Genomic DNA, 15840 nt, shown 5'->3' with positions numbered 1-15840 from the left:
CCAAAATGCGTAATTACTCCCGTCAAAGAAGGGAGGAGTGTTGAGGGATTAAGATCTATCCATCTCAAATGAGGTCTAGGATCACATAAGGATAATAAAATTCGACAAGTGTACCTGCTCTAATACCAATTAAAAGCTCAAATAGTATGAAAACACTATTGCTTGTTCAGACCCCCAAATTAAAACTTACAACTTGATTGCTTTTACCCTACTTAACTAAGTGCGGAATAAGATTAAGTGTAACGCAATGAAACTAGAACAACTCTCTAAGGCATAAGCATATATTATAAACAATAAGAGTAAAGCTTAAAGAGTAAGGGAAGAGAGATGCAAACATAAAATAACATTGAGATGTGTTATCGAAGAGGAAATCAAAGTATTCGGCAAAAAACCTCTCCGTGGCCCTCCAGGCCGAACCAATCCACTAGTGAATAAATTTGGAGTACAAGGATATCAAAAAGACCCTTCGAGCCTAATCTACCTAATGTACTTGAACTCTCCAAGTTCCAGCTACCAACGGACTTCACTGAGCCACGTGTTCACTAGTTATCCAGATCCTGTAATTAGCTCCAAATTGCATCCGCAATCGATGGCTTCTTCCAATGCTTCCCATACGTACCAAAACTTCTCTCAATACTCAGATTGGGTAAGGTAAATGTTTGGGCTAAGAACCTTTCAAGGATATGTAATTGGAGAGGTAGGAGAAGAGGAAAATTAAGAGAAATTGTGTAGATGATTGTGGGTTTACAATCTCTAACTCTCAAGTGCTTTGCTAGGGTTTTCTCTCTAAAGTCTCCTTACAATTTCATGGGTAATGTGGGCTTATATAGTGTTGGTAAAGAAATGAGAAACGCACCCTTTAAAAAGTTCCAGGTAGAGAGTTTCGCAGGTTCCTTACGACTTGGCTGAGTCGCAAAGTGGCTCACGAAAACTAGCCTAGCATAAGTCCTTTCAGCTTCTAGCATGTGCTTCTCACGTGGCCTTTTGCGGGTCATCCACTCACAAGCCAGTTGTGAGCCAATCGTAAACTTCACTATCTTCACAATTCTTCACCAAATTCTCACACTCAACCTTTATATTAAATCCCACAAACATACAGGGAAATGATTGAACAGAAATACAAACAAATTTGACACGGTATTAAAGACAACAAAAACATAGTTGTAAATCACAACTTCACACAATTTTTTGCTTCATGTTTAGCCACATAAAGTTATAATAACTATTACGAAGGTATAAGATAATTTAAACAAAATAGTTCTCTAAGTTTGTGATGTCCAAGGCATACCTTTGTTTCGAGATACCAAAGGCATGTGAAGAATGCCAATGTTGCTTCACTGCACATTTGTTGTTGCTTCAAGGTAAGATTAATTAGAAATAAAAAATCATGAAACCAAAAATAAATATAAAAAAGTATGCCTAACTCTCTTACCGTCTTCCACTCATTAATAGTGCAACATTAAAACATGGTGTGGACAAGTGCGTATGCATGTGTCTTATAGCTGATTTAAAACCATTGTAGAATATGGCTTTACATTGCGCACCAATATTCCCTCTACTTATATACTCAAAATAAAAACTATCCAACCAAATTAACCAAACCAAAATTATATTTAAGCCCTTAATTAAAAACAAATCACCTGTTGGGGTTTCTGTGACTTAATGGTGGTAGGAGGCCAATATGATGAAGGTGGTAGCCCCACAGATTCCTCTCTTTCTCTCTCTTACAAATGCTTTGTCAATCTCAGGTCTTTTATTTTTGTAATAGTAAAACAATGTGATTCATCTATCAATCTACAATATTTTTGTGTTTCTCTATCTCTCCCCAGGACCTTATTTGGTTATTTATTACTATTTATCCGTACTCATTATTATTTTTTTGCTTTTGTTTTTAATACTAAAGTGGGGGGTATTCTAAAAGAGATGAAAAAAAGAGAAATGTGTAATATAAGCTCAGGTAATTAATGAGAGATTAATGAGATAATAGTAAAAATAAGTTAATGTGATCTTTTAGGTAACAATAAAAAGAACTTAATGAAAATAGGTAAAAAATGCTAAATACAAAATTAGAGCACTACATGGCATAACCTTATACACTCCTGTATAAGGTCTCTACTTTATATATATATATATATATATATGCAAAATTAAAATAAATTGTTCTTATTTTTTCCTGAGAATCAAAAGAAATTATTTAATTAAACTAACAAAACGTAACTTTTATTAAATATTTTTGTGGGTCAATCTAAATGAAAGCTCGAAAATGTGTTGAAAACACAGGCGCTGTTTAGGCCCCAAATTAAAGTTCTGGCTCGATAGATTTTACACTAACTTAATATTAAGTGCGGAATAGTGTAAAAGAGTAGGGAATGTAAAAGAGTAGGGAAGAAAGATGCAAACACAAGATAACACGCTGATGAGTTATCAAAGAGGAAACCGAAGAACTTGGCGAAAAACCTCTATGCTGCCTCCAAGCGGTAATCGATCCACTAGACAATCAGTTGGGATACATGGGTTAGCAAGAGACCTCCAAGCCTAACAACTTTACAATCTCCCCCTTTGGCTATTTCGTGACAAAACCCCTAAAATAGACTCTAAACTTAAACGTGAGTTTGGAACAATGGCAAAACTCACTCACACATAATCTAGAAGCTGTGAAGCACTTGCACGTATATACCTATACCTGGAACACTTGCACACAAACAAAACTTTCATTAAGCTTATGACAAGTTGAACACAAGGTACGTACATGAGCAAGTAAAGTGCGATCAAGTTTGTAAACACTATAAAACATGTAAGCATTTCTTGATCATACAAGAACAATCATTAAGGAATGACTGCAATGAACATTTAGCTAGTAAATGCTCGTCCAGACATGCAATGCAATTAAGAACAATCCAAAAGATCAATTGCATGTCCCACACTCAACCAATGCAAAATACACGAAGTATTTGTATCTAGGATACAAGATCCTACTAAGGCACAAGAGTGAGGTACTTAAGACATATTAGCAATATCTTAAAGTACAGAAAATGCTACAAAGCATAGAGAAGAACACAAATACTAAATATAAACTGAAATTAAAACAGAGTATTTAAGCTTAAAACAAAAGCAGTAACAGAGTATTTAAGCTTAAACAAAAGCAGTAACAGAGTATTTAAGCTTAAAACAAAAGCAGTAACAGAGTATTTAAGCTTAAAAAAACAGTAACAGTAAAAAACTATAACAAAATAAAGTAAAGTTTAATAAATAGTAGCTTCTAGCTTCTCCTCCCCTCATCACCATACTCCCCCTATCAATGACACCATCTCCCCTTTTTGTCATGGAATAGCTAGTCATTTTCTTCTAGCTTCCTTTGAATTTCATCCATTTGAGTTGGAGAGAGGTGAACTTTGTATCAAAACAACTATGCTGGAGTACATGATAAAGCTAGCCTGGATATCTTGGTACTAATCTCTTAAAGAGTAGTTGTGATGCTGTCTAATTGTTCATCATAGGCATGGGGTTAGAGTCGAGTTCCGAAGNCATAGGCATGGGGTGTAGAGCTCGAGGTTCCCGAAGTTGCATGACTTTCTTGCTTGGTGTTCTTCTTGGTGTGACTCATACTTGCATGGAGAGTACGAATGTTAATTGGACTTGGTCTTAGGATTGGGCGCTCATCTTCTAAGGGACAGACACCTTTAAGCTTCAAAATCCTTGAGATAAGGCGACAGAAAGGAATACAATTCCTTGAAGCAGTCTGGTCAACTGTTTTTGCCAAGATGTGGAAAATATGAGAGCACACATCAATCTCTTCGTCAGTGATCAGATCATGCAAGAATAATGCTCGACCAAGATTCATATACCCATGCTTGACAAAGGATAGAGGTTGCTACACATGATCATTGTGAGTAGTCTCAATTCGAGAGAGAGGGATGCTACACTAATTGACTTCCTATTGGAGGAGAATTCCAAATTAGCTCCCCAAGCTTCTTTAAGAACCTCTTCATTTGGATTCAGCTCATTATATATCGGTGGTATGAGGAGTATTGGGTTAATATGTAAGATTTCCGCCAAATAAACCGGTGTTACTGAGAAACTCTTTCCTCTAACCCAACATTTTAACTCTTCTCCGTCAACAATGGCATTGGCATAAAACTCTTTTACCATATTCTCGTATGCATCCTCAAGAGTTGAAAGTAGAAAGTTCCAATCCTTTGTGGCAAACCATATAGGAATATTGGTTTCACGGAGGGATGATTGATCAACGACCCTTTCAACCAGTAATGAAGCATCTAGAAAGTAGGTCGTATAGGTCTGAAATGCAGCATAAGATCTGAACGAGTCAGGGTCATACACGCCCCGTTGAAAAACAAGTCCTCTTTGACCTTGGTGACGGGTTATCAACATCAATTACCAGCTCTTTCCCTTTGCTGCTACCTTCTTTCACAATTGAGCTTTTAAAAGGAGACATCTGCACAAATGAACACAGAACAGATAGGAAACATATGCAAAACAAAAACAGAACACAAAACTTGATTAGATTCAAGTTAGTTCTAAAACAAAGGTAAAAACAACCTAAAACAGAGCATAACCAACTTAAAACAATACGCTAAAATAGATAAAGTAGGTAAACATAAACACAATGCATGAAAATAAGTAGCTGTACATGTGTGTGCATATGTGTGCATGTGCTGATGCATGTGTGTGCATGTGTTGATGCATGAGGTGACAGCATGAGATGCATGAGGTGTGCCTAGAGTATGCATTGCATGGTATTGAGGCACAAACTGGGCAAAGTGTGTAAAATACACACAAGTTGACCAAAATATGGTAAACACGATCAGTCAAGACCTACACCAAAGATTAGAACTCAGTTGAGTCCAATTCAACACAGAAATGTCACTCAGACATTCTGTTAAACACTTAACATGCAACAAAGCAAATCAAACATGAATGATGCATGAACATGGTTAAATCTTGCCTCAATACATGCTAAAATGCCTTATGGGGCCAACGTAGATGCACAAACAACAAATGGGACTCAACCCAATCAAAGATTTGGGAAAACAAATTCACAAAATAGAGAACCCCAACCCATTTTCGAAAAATCCCCAAATTTTGAAACCCTAATTTAAATTTCTCCATAATTTTAGAGAAACATGAAGAAAATATTTTAGAAACATACCTTGTAGTTGGAAATGCAGAAAATAAGCTTGAGAATGATGGGGTTTGAGTAAAATGTGATTTTGGGTTGAAAAGGGTTCGAGAGAGGCAATGCGAGGGAAATGTCTAAGTGTTTGAAAAACTGTCACATCTGCTACACAAAACTGAAAACATGCGTTTTTCGCGGGTTATACAATAGAGAGATAGTCGCGAGAATGGCCACTAAAGCACAAAAATTTCGCGAGAAGCTTTAAGTCGTGAATAAGTCGCGAGACAGTCGCGAGAGTTTCTATCTGAATTTGAAGAAATTCCAGTTTTTGCCTAAAACTCATTTCGCGAGGAGCTTTTAGTCGCGAAATACTCGCGAGATAGTCGCAAGAGTCTTTGTGTGAAATTACAACGAATTTATTTCCCTTAAGCACTTTTCGCAGGAAGCTCTAAGTCACGAGCTTGTCGCGAAACAACCTCTGAACCAGTTTTTGAAGAAAAATACAAAAAATGCATTTTGAACAAAAACTAAAGACGCTAAAGTATAAAATCACTTTCAAAAACATATAAAACACTCAAAAATATTTTTAGGTTTGATCAGCAAGTACTTAAGCATACACATCACATTTGAACATGTACAATCACACAAATGAGATAGGCATTAATTAATCAAAGTCTTGTGTGTTGTGTGTGAGTATCAAATGTGGAATAGTCCTTAGACCAGAGTGAAGCTTCAATGATCAATTCAATCGAGTCATACACAACTGATACTAAATTAAGTGGACTATCTCAATTATAGAAATGAGCATATATGACCTCCCACAAGAGTATGATTACAAATCTTAGAAGCTTTTCATTTGGCTTCTACATAAATCGTAACATGTGATCCATTTTGAATAATACATCTCATTTTTGAGATCGGTGCTTGGTATTTTTGATATACCAACATTTAGAATTAGCCTTTAGCTTTTTGAGCACCATACATTTCAAAACAAAAGTCGCTTTCCCTTTTTCCTAGTCAAATACTAGTATGTGCGACAAGCTTTTGTAGCTCAATATCTCTTTTCATTTGGAGATTTACATTTGGTGAGCTCTTTTTGCAAAAAAAATAAATAAATAAAGTGGGAAGAGATATAGGCACAAGTCTATGCAAGTATTAAGACCATCAAGACTATTGACCAATCATTCATGACAAGCTTGAAGATCTATTTACAACAATCACACATAGTTTTCAAGATTTCTTCCACACAGATAAATGTGCATACAAAACAAGCTGAGCTCATAAATCCACTATGCCATTAGTACGAAGGTACTAGGCCAAACTCACATGTGATAAGCATAACATAAGCGATCAAACATTTTGAAGATTTTTCAATTTTTATGGGTTTTGAATTTTTTGAACACACTCAAAAACACGAACAAAACAAAAGCTTGTAAAAGAAACATGCTATAAACTAAAATCCACGCATGATATGATGCATCAACAAATGTCCCTAAACATTGGAAGAATTAATACTTGGACATGTTATAATGCTTATGCATGAGTACCCCTCTTTACCCACACGGCACGTGCGTTTGGAGTGATATCCCTATAGGATTGGGTACGAGAGTCAGGACTTTCAAACCTTCTGGTGAAACTTTCCAAACAAGTGGTGAATGCTTCGATCATCTTCATCACGTCCATCTCTCCAGGATCACCATTTCGAGCTCTTGATGACTCAACAGCCCAAGTCCTCTTGTCATTTCTTGGTCCTCTTGACCTCTGATCACTTGCATTCTTCAATGCCCTCAGCTTATGACAATTTGGTGGTGTGTCCTTGAAGTCCACAATGATGGCAAAAATGGCTCGTTCTCAGACCTCTTTGTGATCTTGGAAGTGACTTCCTTCTAGCTTCTGATTTGACCACAGATTGGTTACGGGGCTTATTCAACACCCGTTGCTCAACCACATTCTTCTTCTTTTCATTTTCCACTTTCTCAAGATTAGGGTCAACCACTACTGATTCTTTGGCTTGCACAAATTTCACTTCCTTGGTAGTTTTGACAGTTGAACTACTTTCTCCTGTGTATCCCAACCTGGATTTTTCTGAGGAATGTTTTTGAGAGGAAATGACATCATCTAGCTTCTTGGTGGAGACCTTCTTTACCTTGGCATTTGCTTGAACTACCTCAAGCTCAAGGAATCTAATTTTTAAGTAAACTTCTGACAGCTCTCCATTTAGCTTCTCTATTTCACATTTGGTCTCCTTGTATCAAGCTAGAAGATTTCTGTAATCTTCCTTAGCCCTTTTCATCTTTTTAATGGTTGCGTTAGCCACTTTTGCATATTCACCAGTCTTCTCAAGGGGGGAATTGTATGTCTCTTGCAATCCCATTGCTTCTCCATCTTCCTCATCTTCAGATTCCTCAACTATCCCTATTGACTCCAATTCAGAGTGCTCACCAAGTTCTTTCACTAGTGCACCAAAATCATCTAAAGATTCTACATGAGCAATGGTCATAAATGCAGAAAAGTTTCCTTCTCCATCATAGCTCTTTTCCGACTCAGAATTGGAAGATTCCGAATCACTAAGTGTTGTAGCATACGCCTTGCCTTTCCCTTTTAGAAAATTGGGACACTCCTTCTTGAGATGTCCATGACCATTGCATTCATAACACACAATGCCTAGAGGAGATTGAGAATCCTTCCCCTCTTTCTTCTTAAACTCTTTCCTATCACCTCTTGAGGATGAAAACTTCCATCTGTTGAACTGTTTCCCACTGTTCTACATCTTCAGGAATTTTCGGAAGTTCTTTGCAAGAAATGCTACTTCCTTCTCCACTCCATCTTCTTCGGAGGAATCATCCATTCTTTCGGTGATGGTCTTAAGAGCAAGGGATTTGCTCGACTTATGAGAAGACAATCCCAGCTCATATGTTTGGAGATACCCAATGAGCTCTTGGATTTCGATCTTATCCAAGTCTTTACTCTCTTCTATAGCAGTGACTTTTGCTCGAAAACTTTTCGGCAAGGACCTCAAAATTTTTCTCACCACCTTAGTATCTTCAATCTTCTGACCAAGATTGAGCTTAGCAATTACAATTTCGTTGAGCTTCCTATAGAATGAATCAAAGGGCTCATCATCTCCCATCTTAAGCTCTTCGAATTTGGTAGTATGCATCTAAAGTTTTGTATCCTTTACTTTCTTTGTTCCTTCATAGGTGGTCTCCAATATCTCCCAAGCTTCCTTGGAAACTGTTATGTGAGAGATCCTATGGAATTCATCTAGAGAAATACCACAAAAAATTGCATTCAAAGCTTTACTATAAGCATTAGCTACCGCAAGGACTACCTTATCCCAAGTGGATTTAGCGGCCTCCGACTTAGTCCATCCTATTTCTACCGCATCTCAAATAGTATCATCAATTGAACACAAGAATGCCCTCATTCTGACTTTCCAAAAGGTATAATTACTGAACGATTTTAGACCCCTTAAACCAACCAGATTAACCTAGTTAATTAGCCAAGTGATTAACTTAGTTAAATTATGCAGTTCTAGGTTATCACAAACATACAATCATATCAAATATATAAAGCAGCAGAATAATAAATAACATAATGATATGATCACCCAGGAAACCACACGGTAAAAACATGGGAAGGATTTGACCTAACTATCCTCAAAGTAAACTGAATTCACTATGCAAAAGAATCGAAGTTCATACAAAAGGACTTACAAGCTCCCCGCTTGACTTCCTAATGCTACCCACCAGTAGAACTTATTGACACGACCACGTGCAAGCTCCGAATCCACGGACTCCTTCTTTCTTGGATTCTCCAATCAGCTACAAGCACCTACGCTTGTTATTCTTTAAGCTCTAATGGCAGCAACCGAGTTGATCATCAAGATATTGAAATAATCTCTATCTTAAAAACCCTAAGTTTATGTGAAGGAAAGCTCCTCAATGATCTCATAAGAGATTTACACAAATAGCAATGTATGAGCAACAATGCAACAAGAGCAACTCTAAAAACGTGGCTAGGGTTTGGCCTTTTATACCTAGGGCAAAAACAGAAAACCCAAAACGTTTAATGAGTTAGGGCTGAGTTGGAAAATTTTGCAGAAAAGCATTCTGGCCGACTTTCAATCAATCGAGTCTAACTTTTGATCGATCGAGCCAGGCCAAAATGCACCAATGCATCTGCAGCCTCTCGATTCCAACTTTACATAAAATATATTACTTTGAGCAGGCCTAAACAAGACTAAACATATTTTTTTGATCATAGTTTGCCAACATTATACATTAGAGTTCTAAATACATAAATTCCTAAATCTTTAGAACCTAACAAACTCTCCCTTTGACAATCTGTGACAAAACACAAATTAAAAGCTCAAAGTTTACAAGTAAAAAGCCCTTTACAAAAATATTGCTCATAAACTCAAATTCAATCCTAACTACTATCCATCAGTTGCAAGTGTAGACAGCAGCTCAATTGAATTAACCTCTATATTCCTGAAACACTCAACAAACGGATAAACGCATGTGTGACAGAAAACATTCAATCAACAAGTATAACATTCTTGTATGATTCACACAACACATAATAAAGACATATATCAATGAACAACTCATAAATATAAATCAATAAATAGTGAATCACAAAGCAACAAGAATCAAGTAAAATCATGTATATCAAAAACAATGTTACTTCCCCTAACATAAATAGCCCCAAAAATGATATACAAAGTGAAGCACCTAGATACAATCTAAAAAACTCCACTAGCTCCTCAAAACAAAAAATATACTCCCCCTCACTACAAAAACCCCTCTACAAGTCAAAATACTACTTCCCCTTTTTGTGACGGAATGTCAAAGGGCAATCACAAGTCATCATCAAAAGGAGGTGGTGAGGGTGAATGAAGATGTGCTAAGTCGGCTCGCAGAGTACAAATCACATCAAGCAAGTCCACCAAAATCTGACCATGAGCCGCCTGAATGGTCATGACAGTCTCCAAGGTACGACAAACATCAAAGTCATCCGAAGGAGGTAGAGGAACAGCAGCAGCAGCAGCATCACCAACAGGATCAGGAGCATCCTCACCAGCAGGACCTATAGAAGAAGAAGGAGGAGGTGCGCTACTAGAAGACTCAGACCTAGGGTGTTTAGAGCCTACTCGAAGATGAGCAGCCCTTTGTCTAAGAAAAGACGCATCTATGGGAGTAATAACATGTACGGGCTCAGAAGAAAAAAAAACCACCAAAATCAAGATAAAGCAAAATCCTATAAATAAAAATAGGATGAACAAGGGCATGAGAAGAAGATGAACTCCTATAAACTTCATTCAAAGAACGAAGAAACAAATGATGAAAACTGATAGGAGCATTTGTCACTAGAGCATACAAAAAGACACACCGCTTGAGAGAATGGTGTGAACATGAGAAATGGACCAAATAGAATGACAGGTTATCCTAAAGAAAAGATAGTGCAACCCAGAAAGCTCAGCAGAGGTGATCCGAGGATCAGAACCCCACTGGATAGAAGACCTAGTGATGTATGACATTACATCACTCAACAAAAGAGACTTATCGTAAGGGTAGACTGGATTCTAGACCAAAGGTACCCCTAGAGTATCAGCCACTACCTTAGGAGTAATAATGTACTCTACGCCTCGTATCCAACTATTTACCAAAGTGTTGGAATCATAGATGCGGATAGAGATGTTCGAAAAGAACTCTCTAATCAAGGTAGCAGGTGGAGGGGGATTAGAAATATCCACCAAGGGTAACCAGCCTCAACGCTCAAAGTTTGCCCTAATGGCAGGATCAAGCTCATCTAAAAGAATAGAACGCTCAACCCAAATCTTTCTTCTAAGGTTTAGCTTCTCAAAAGTCTCTTGGTTTTTCTCACTCGGAAACTTCTCACGGTCAAAAGAAGAAGGGGGTGGAGAAGGTGAGGGAACAGACCTACGAGCCCTAGTCGTCCTAGGCATAGTGCTAAGGAAAGGACAAAGACACAGTGATAAAACCAAAAGAACAAAATAAAACACCAATAAACCCAAGGGTAGACTACAAGTTAGCACAAAAAAAATATAGAACAAAAATCTATATGATGCATGAACAATTACAATGTCATGATGCATCTACTAATGCAGTAAACAAAGTTCAAATTAAGTTCGATTGCACAAAATTGGCTTGAGCATAGAGTTTCTAACAAAAAACCTTAAAAAAAATTTGAAAAACCACTTGAAAGTTTTGAAACAAATTGATGAATTGATCATTACACAAGGTTGAAAACAAATTAGAATGACCAATTTCATCAAAACAACAAGCCAATTTTATCAATTAAGCCTAATTGAACAAAATTCCCAAATCAGATTAATTTCAAACCCTAGAAATTTTAATTTTTCACAAAACCTCAAATTGATCAAATTAACCAACATAGATCATGATTATATCAAGTCCCCACAAAAACCCATTGATCAATTGCATAAAATAAGGATTGAAACATCAAAAACCCTAAAATTCTTAGGTTCGAAAATCCCAAATTCAAATGCATGAAAAATGCATGAAATGTGAAAATAAACTCAAAAAGAATGGTAAGATAGTCATTCCGGCTCAAGGAGAGAGAAACCTTGCAAAAATTTTGGGAGAAAACGACAAAAAAATCGCTGTGGAGCCTTACCGAGTCAAAGAGAGAGAAAAAGTTTGAAAAAAGTTTTGAAAGAGTGATTTGAACAAGTCAAAAACAGTATTTTAAAAACCTGATTCGCTATATTCGATTGATCGAAAATTACATTCGATCGATCAAATCAATCCAAGATTTCTAAAAGAATTTTAAGAAATTTTCGATCGATTGAAAAATAGGTTGGATCGATCGAAACAATAAGCGACTCACAACATTTTGATCAAAATTACAGTTTTGAAAAACACAAACCACATTTTGAAAACAAATCCTCAAAACATTAAAATTGTTGAAGTAAAATGCATGAGTATGAGATGGAATACTTTTTCAAAAACCCAAGTTTTAAGCCCAGTTTCTCCAAAGAAAATTTCAATCATTCTCCCTTTACATTCTCAAGCAAAGTACGTAAAGAGTAGTAGTAGAAAATGTAATTTATGCAATAAATCTGGATGAAATTTGTTTCCAAGCCTTGCCTTAGAGTGACTATGAATTACTTTAAAGGGAGACAAGTGTCAGATATATGATAAATTGTCTTTGAGGGCAAGTGGGAGATTGTTGGGATTTGTGCCCTAAAATCCAATTTATTGACATGTCATAAATAATTAGATTATTTAATTATATGAGATTATCTATAAATGAACTAATGGGATATTATCTTAGTCCATGAGATGCATAGTATGTGATTTATGTGAAAAGTCACAGAAAATATAAATCACAAGTTTTTTGTAAATTCAGAATTTTAGTTCGTAGTCGGTGATGAAATTGGGCATTTCATCTACGAAGATTATAACATATCAACTAAGATGATTTGTCTTCATCATCGAAGTGAAGACTTCTAGTTGATGTGTTGATATGTTTTAAGAGTTAAGACATATTGAACTGGACCGTCGTGAGATTTATTATTCTCCTAACGACTATCAAATGAATAATAAATCTCACGACTTCTATTTACATTAACTCTAAATCCTGAGAGAATAATAGACCTGATCATGAGATGTAGGTTGCTTTGATATATTAGGAGTGAGATCTATAAGTTACGGTCAAAACCTCAGTATGTTGGGCAGCCACATTTAGTGTCAATGGAACATATATTCTCAAGATGGAATTCATAATCTCTTAACGAAGATATAAAATATTCCCTTGAGATAAGTTTAATGGGTTTGGTTATTCAGAGTGTTGGGCCTAACCACTTTAGTAAGGAGTTACTAAAGTATATATTTATAGAATTGGATTTTATAAATATATGATGAATAACATAAAGGATTAAACCGGGTACTCAAGGATTAAGATGTGGTAATTTTCAAAATAGCAGTCTATATTCATAACTTTGTAGTTTTAATGAATGGGTTGTATGTATAATAAAGTTTTGGGATATAATTTATTAATAAAGTCTAGAGTGCAATTATATTCTTATAGTGATATTGAATATAATTAATGGTAACTTTGGACTTGTCAAGAGTTGACAGAAAAGCCCAAGGCCCATTCTTATTTGTTCCGTTTGGTCCCATCTCAAGCCATAAACTAAAGCCCAATTGGGTAGGCTCAAAAGGCTAACCCAATTTGATAATCAGTTATTATTTAATAAGAGTTATTAAATAATAAAAACTATGAGAACAGTTTAATGTACGTATGATGAAAAAAAAAATTCAGATTTTCTCCACAAGGAGAAAAAGAAGTTTTCTTTTTCTTTGAGGGTCTATGTACAAAAGACTGATTGAGAGACCACACATCTTGGGCATCATGTGGAATTGAGATGAAGATTGAAAGTATTCTCAAGTCATGTTTTGAAATTCACTGCATCAAGTTACGCTTTCTGTTCTTTATTCTAGAATTCATGGTTACATGTTATCTTTCATAATTGAAGTAGATCCGTGATTGTTGCTTCCGCTGTGTATTTTGTATGAGATACAAAATCAGATTTTTCCAACACAATGGTCTTGAGGAGTAGCACCCCGTACATTAATAATTACTAGTAGGTTGCTTTGGCAGCATTGATCCTTATGATGGGGGTAAATTTTGCCAAGTTAACTCTCAATCCAAGACCTCATTTTTCTATTTCTATTCTTAATATTCATTTGATTAAGGGAACTCGACGAATCAGTCATGGACTTCATGCAGTCCCTGATTATTTTCTTGAAATTTACCTCGGAATGCTGGTACAAGAGACGATGGGCACACTTCTGCACCTTCAAGCCTAGTGGTGACGCCACATATAGATCAGGGTGTTCCTAGGAACACCCTGACCTGAAAAAAATATATAAAAAATATATATAATATATATATATATATATAACTCTCCACTCTCATCTCCTCCTTTTCCTTCAATTCTACTTTTTTTTAGCTCTCTTTTATGTCTTTCTAACTAAAAATGCAGTTGAATGACTTGCTGAGTTTGGGTCAGCATCGTATATGGAAAAGAATGACTGTCTCATGGACTGGGTGTTTTTTTTTTTTAAAAAAATATTATTCTTATTAGTCTTTTTTTTATTTGAAAATTTTGTTTGTCTGTTTGTTTGTTTAATGTTGGAATTGCGGGTGTTAGAGCGAAAATGGGAGACTGTGCGTTGGATTTGTGTTGTGGAAGTGGGGATTTAGCGTTTCTTTTGTCCGAGAAAGTTGGGTCCAATGGCAAGGTATGTTCTTCCATTGTTCCAACACTAGCATTGTTGTATATTTAGTTTGTGCGGTAACAAGTTGTACTTAATTTTGATTATTTTGTTTTTGGGGTCATGATTTTCAGGTGATTGGTCTTGATTTCTCAAAGGAGCAATTGTCAATTGCTTCGTGTCGGCAAGGCTTGGCCCCCAATGCCTGCTACAACAATATAGAGTGAGCATTTGGTAAATCTAGCGGTTAACAAATTAAAAGACTGGAAAAGTTTCTTGAAGTCATTTCTAGTAGTAGAATTTTCTGCTTTGATTCTGAAAATATTGTCTATAAGTGCACTAACAGTAGTGTTAATAGCCAATACTGCAAAGGCACTAATATCATGTGTTTCGTCGTAGGTGGGTTGAAGGCGATGCGCTTGAGTTACCATTTTCTGATGGTTACTTTGATGCCATTACAATGGGTTATGGGCTACGAAATGTGGTTGATAAAGAAAGAGCCATGCAGGAGATGTTTAGAGTTCTGAAACCAGGTCTTACAATATCTATATCTCTTAAAAAAAATATATGAAATTGGATGATTGAGATAGTGAGACCCTAATATTTTTCATTGTTGTGGGCTTTTAAGGCTCAAGAATATCTATTCTTGATTTCAATAAAAGCACACAGCCATTTACTAATATAATTCAGGTAGTCACATATGCATATTACAATAAAATAGTGACAGGAATTTTTTATTTTACTAATTTTTAGCACTCAATTTTAAATATTCTGTTGTGATATTGGGTTTGTGAGGATTGAATATTTACATATTGGAATTCACTTGTCATGATGAATTATCAAATGTGATACCACTTGTTGAGTTAGAAGTAAAGTTAATACCTTGGAAGATTTCACATAATTTCTTGATACAACATGCTGTGACACCTTGGTAAACAAAAGTTCAATACCTTGGAAGGTTTCTTGATAGTTGAACTTTCCTTGTTTAAGTTTAGTGTTTCCTATTGTATAACCCCCTGTAGACATGGGAGGCTCTTTTTTCTTATTCAATGCATGTTTTACTTACTAAAAAAAAAAAAAAAAGATATTTGGGCCCAAAATTAAAAAAATTTATTGGATTCATTGAGCTTAGCAATCAAATCATCTTTTTCACAATGAAACTTGCTCAAATTCTTATGAAACTTCATAACCTCTTTCTTCAAGAGTTTGACGTTAGAAATATCAACAAAACCCATATATTCATGTAACATGCCATCACAATCATGAGAATTAACACTCATAGAAGCATTTTCACAAACACATGACATGTTACAATCAATAACATCCATAGAAGCATACAAAGCACTATCCACGGCAAAACACACAAGGGGTCAAGGATCACACTTAGGTAATGAAACCAAAATAAGTGTACTTGTTCTGATACCAATTGAAAACTCG

General features: G+C 35.9%; 1 protein-coding gene across 1 annotated transcript; it reads left to right on the top strand.

Annotated features, from left to right (window-relative positions):
- Nucleotides 1–14136: 14136 nt before the first annotated feature.
- On the top strand, nt 14137–15204 carry LOC112032331 (2-phytyl-1,4-beta-naphthoquinone methyltransferase, chloroplastic). Its single transcript, XM_065761271.1, has 6 exons — nt 14137–14236; nt 14340–14430; nt 14538–14626; nt 14803–14936; nt 15032–15093; nt 15199–15204. Exons 1-6 carry the CDS (start codon nt 14166–14168, stop codon nt 15202–15204), a joined length of 453 nt encoding a protein of 150 aa, XP_065617343.1. The 5' UTR covers nt 14137–14165.
- Nucleotides 15205–15840: the final 636 nt, after the last annotated feature.

The sequence above is a fragment of the Quercus suber genome, unplaced genomic scaffold (genome assembly GCF_002906115.3).
Source record: "Quercus suber isolate HL8 unplaced genomic scaffold, Cork oak 2.0 scaffold_404, whole genome shotgun sequence".
Lineage (NCBI taxonomy): Eukaryota > Viridiplantae > Streptophyta > Magnoliopsida > Fagales > Fagaceae > Quercus > Quercus suber.
Note: the sequence above shows the minus strand (reverse complement) of the source record. Positions and strands in the feature narration are given on the sequence as shown.